The following is a 5,000-nucleotide window of genomic DNA, read 5'->3' on the forward strand; positions in this document are numbered from 1 at the left end:
TCAAGTTCCATCCATGACTACAAACAACATGCCACTTGTTATCAATGAGTACTTGTAACTGTCCTTCAAAAGGGTTATCTCCACCATGAAGTCTCATCATGTTTCCTAGGGAGAAAAATAAAGACCCTTTACTTGTACATGACCCCAATTTATCGAAATTTATTATTTTTAGCAATTTCGGCTACTTTTTTATAGCTCAATACGAACCTTTCAATGAGCATGTCTAATTTCACCGCAATCAACAGATTTCGTCGACATATATGAAACCTTTGTCTCTATCTATCAGCCTAATTGTTCCACTGTAGATTGACAAACTTCTTAAACCATGTACTCACGTCTGTAGACACTGGCAGTGTTGTCATCACCACCACAAATTGTCATTTCGTTGTCATCTTCTTCACAGAGTCTGTCACATCGTTCATTATTGAGTCGTTGCATACTTCCCATCATGTTCTGGAATACCGTGGTATCTTCCCAGCAGAGACAGTTGTTCTCTTCACTCACAGCTGCGTACTGATATGGATGACAATACTCTAGACATTCTGTGAGTGTCGTAGGTGAACAGTCCTTTTCAGAGGAACTCGACCTCCTTCCCCCTCCCCTTCCCCTAGAGCTAGATCCCGAACTTGTACATGGAATTTCAACGGAAAACCTAACCATTTCGTCCGTTAATTGGTAACAACCCATGTATCCCGGAACTGAAATAATAGAATAAAAATCAGTATCAATACATAAAATAATATTTTGTTCATCATGATAATTATGTTCATCAGTGAAATGGAAAGGCTCAGTCAAGAAACATTATTTATTGTATTATCATAAATCTTCATTGTTGAATTGTAAATGATTCAGTTTTTTATTTAAAAGCACGAGAATGTATGTTACTGCCCTTTTTCACCACAGCAGAGAAACTGTACCCTTCGAAAAATTTTTAATCAACATGCATAAGTTGTATGGGGCATGGGTTCATTGACATTCCTCCAAGTTTAGTTATACATGTTTGGTTGAATATAGTCTTAATAAATAATGGATACTTTTTTGCCTCAAAACAGCTTTAATTTTGATGTATGTTTGCAATTTATCTCCTTCCTAATCAGTGTTATGTTTGTTCGTTTGTTATTTGTTTTCGTTTTTGTGTACAAGCGTATTGATCGGAAATGTATGTTGTTAAAACCTCAGTACCATGAACATTTAAAAATACAAATGGTGTAACAAGGCTTGACATGAGACTTGCTTTATCAAATATTTCCAGCTTACTATATTAAGGACAATTAGAGATATTATTTCCCAATATTTTTCTTTGTTCATCCAAAGAAAACAGGAGCGACCTAAGCCCCTTGTCACTACGAATCGTTAGACGAGTAGTGATAACCCTTAGGTTACCTGTATTTTCCGGCTGAATGAAGAAATATATTGGGGAATAATATACTTATACCATATCGTCAGTGACATAAAATAAATTAGAGAAAGTAATGGCAATTTGGAACATTTTAACTCATATCAATCTAATATAAGAAACTTACAGTTACAACGAACACCAACTTGAACTTGTACATGTTCTCTGTGCCTCAAATCATTTGGACAGTTTCCAATTCGAGTATCCTGGGGACAATCAATCAGATGCATCTCATCCCCATGACAACGAAATTTCGCAGGAAAAAAATCTATTCGTTGGTCAATAGTAGAGATATCAAAGAACATCATGGCGCCAGTTTCATACCCTGAATTGATAAACAGAAAAGAGATCAAGGGATCAGAGTATATTTTATAATATAAATAATTCACGTTAATCCAATTTCAGTGGTGGAAATATTTTCAATTTCTTAACACAAGTTTCATTATTTATCGTGTTTTGAAAGAAAACGTAATAAAACATGTAATTTTACCAAGCAAATGTAAAGCACGTAATTTAGCCATTCATTCAGTGCACCCGGCTTTATTATTTAGGACCTGGTAGGATAGAGGTTGCAATGTGAATGCTTTAATCCTATGCTATTACATAGGTTGCAATGGATGTATGCTCCCCAGGGAGTTGAAGAAGTATAAATGGCCGTTGTGTCCCTATAGGTCCGAACTAGAGGTAATAATTGTAAAGAGCTTTGAGCATAGAGTGGGGGTGTGCTGTATAAAAACCAACATTATTAATATTATTACATTATTATTTACCAAGAAAATATAAAACGGGTAATTTTACCAAAAAAATGTAAAGCATGTAATTTTACCGAGTTCACGGCAGACCACTTCAGCATTCCGCATGTTCCATCCATCGGGACAAACGACATACATGTACCACCGTTCATTATTATCATATACATGTAGTTGCAATTGTCCTCCAAATGGATAGTCACCATTCAAAGTTATGTAGTTTATTTCTATGGACAAAAACATAAGAGTTTATGAAAATTCCTTCACAATATCGATAAGAATTCTCTCTGGATTGTAGATACAAATATATCCCTATATTGTCTACACTGTGTGTTTGCATGGTAATATCTCCGCACAGTACTCATGTAAGAAATATTTGCCTTGGGGCAATGTATGGTATAAACTGTACTGGAGAATGCGGAAATCACCAGCCAATTTGGTAGTTCTGAGCTATGTGTTATAGAAATAAATGCGCCCTTTTTGTTATGTAAACGATTGAGTAACCTTTGACACTAGTTTCGTATGTGACATATTAAAATTCTAAATCCGGACATAACGTCAATTCAATTGTTCATATGTTATTCTAAAGGAATGATGTGATTTGAATGACTTGGGTTCTCAGGTTTTGAGGAAAACAAGTTGGCGTGAAATACAACGGTCTATGTCATTGATATAGCTATATTAACCAATGTTCTTCCTTCCTCGGTTCTGGTTTATATGTAAATGAAAATGGAAGAGGAATGATATGTAGAGAAGACGTGGTTTGCAGTGGATGGGACGTAGATCAAGGAGTCTTCTTATTCAAAGAAGATATCTAAGTGAAGTGTAGTCTTCTTTTGATATAACGTTGATCATACAGATGGAATAAGATAACAGGTAATCCAAGATTTATTGAAGAAATAGGAATCAAGATAAAATATTTTAAATTTATACACCAAAAAGTAATTGTAAATCACAATTCCAAAGTTCGTTGTTTTACTTCATAGATGATAATTATCAAGAAGTAAATCCAGGATCTGTCCGTACGATATATCTTAGTCTAAATATAAAGTCTTCAGGGACGTTATTAAAGGCCCCAAAAAGAGAGAATTGTTTCTGGCGCATCACTTAAATACCCCCACGTCGGTCTTTTTTGTCTGTGCGGCCCATGCAGTCTTCAAATCAGTGGGAAAACACAAAAATAACCCTTCCTACTTCAGTGAAGACAATTGCAAAGTCAAGCAAATGACAAACTACGGGTAGGCTACCACCCGTGACATAGTCACGTGATTTAGAGCATCAAAGTAATACGTGCTGTCTCTGTAGTCCGAGTTATGGCTTGGTTGACATGGACCAGTGTCTAAGTACTCAATTGAGTACACTGTGATTTTACTCAACACAATGCTTTGGAGCCATTAAAATGAGCATACAATTTGTTCACACCGTCTACACTATAAGACCTGAAACTTGTTTAATATCTCTGACCACTATATTTTGTACAGTGGTATGAGCAAAAAACAGAGCCTGTGACAACAGTACGCATGCTTGTAGAGCGCGTATGAGCAAAAACAGAGCCTGTGACAATGACAACAGTACGCATATTTATAGAGGGCATATGAACAAAAAACAGAGCCTGTGACAAAAGTACGCGTACGCATACTTGTACAGCGCGTATGAGCAAAAAAACAGAGCCTGTGACATCAATACGCATACTTTAGTTGATTAACATGCCACCATGATGTAAGACATCGGTAACAACACGGTACAAAAGACCAATACAAATAACGATATATTACACTTCCTGCATTGCTAACACCTACAATACAAGTCTGGCCTATATAGAAAGAGAGTTCGACTTACCTGACGTGACGACAGTGACAGTTATAAACAGCACAGTCACACAAAAGTAAACACAACTACTATTGGCAGGATAGGGATAAGGCATTGTCTATTTGACCCACTTCAATTTCGTTAAACAGGAATCATGAATAGACGGTGGTCTGGCATCGAAGACATGGCTGACTTCTCTGTCGTTTGTGAAAAAAAGGGGGAAGTAACATCGGCACGCCTAGGTTATCTTCTCAATTGCAAACGCGGTCACAATTAGCCTTTCAAATGCAAATATGGTGCCCACAAGTCACGTGGAGGGTATGGGTAATTGAAATGGATAGCTATAGAGTGATGCGTTCTGAGTATTAACAAAACCAAAAGTTACGTCCTGTATTTTAATATGAGGAAAGTAGTGTGTCCATTACGTCATAAAAAAGACGAAGTGGCTATACAAATCTTCTCTCATAACGTTATCGGCTATTGTAATGCAATGACCAGTTCCAACTTGTCATGCGTTCTGAGTATTAACAAATCGCAAGTTACATGTATTTTTATATGAAGGCAAAAATCGAAAGCGATAGTGTCGATTACTTTATAAAACAGACGAAATGGCTATAAAGTCATACATCGTCATCGGCTATCATTGCAATGATTATCACTGTAAAAAGTAACTAACATAGAAAATCATTTGTTTATTTACTGGGGTACGTATGTCGACTTGTTACGTCATAACAGTGCATATGTAATCTGAAAGCTCTTCTTTAAGCTAGGATGGATATTCTTCGTATAAAAGGTTGCAGGCTGACATTTTGTAAAATTCCATACTTTAGATTATATGGTATAATAACGTTAATTTTGACATTACCAATTATACTTTATAATTATTAACATGCTAATTGACAATTCGGTGTATCTGGGTTTTTTTTCTAACACACAAATAATTTGTTTTATTAATTAGTTTATATTTTTATGTGCTACTAATTGCACTCACCGATTTTCTTTTATGCAGACATATATACACATATAAACACATATAACACATTCAT

At 35.7% G+C, this 5,000-nt stretch overlaps 1 protein-coding gene across 2 annotated transcripts in view; it reads right to left on the reverse strand.

Annotated features, from left to right (window-relative positions):
* Positions 1-4,254, reverse strand: part of LOC144445649 (uncharacterized) — a 12,965-nt gene extending 8,711 nt beyond the window's left edge. For both annotated transcript variants that reach the window (XM_078135274.1, XM_078135273.1), the window contains exons 1-5: positions 3,985-4,254; positions 2,223-2,372; positions 1,524-1,721; positions 336-698; positions 1-105 (exon numbers count right to left, since the gene is read on the reverse strand). The exon at positions 1-105 is cut by the window's left edge and continues 30 nt beyond it. In XM_078135274.1, coding sequence (XP_077991400.1) covers positions 1-105; positions 336-698; positions 1,524-1,721; positions 2,223-2,372; positions 3,985-4,069 — 901 coding nt within the window. In that variant the 5' untranslated portion in view covers positions 4,070-4,254. The remainder of the gene's footprint in view (positions 106-335; positions 699-1,523; positions 1,722-2,222; positions 2,373-3,984) is intronic.
* Between the last annotated feature and the right edge of the window lie 746 nt (positions 4,255-5,000).

The sequence above is a fragment of the Glandiceps talaboti genome, chromosome 14 (genome assembly GCF_964340395.1).
Source record: "Glandiceps talaboti chromosome 14, keGlaTala1.1, whole genome shotgun sequence".
Classification (NCBI taxonomy): domain Eukaryota; kingdom Metazoa; phylum Hemichordata; class Enteropneusta; family Spengelidae; genus Glandiceps; species Glandiceps talaboti.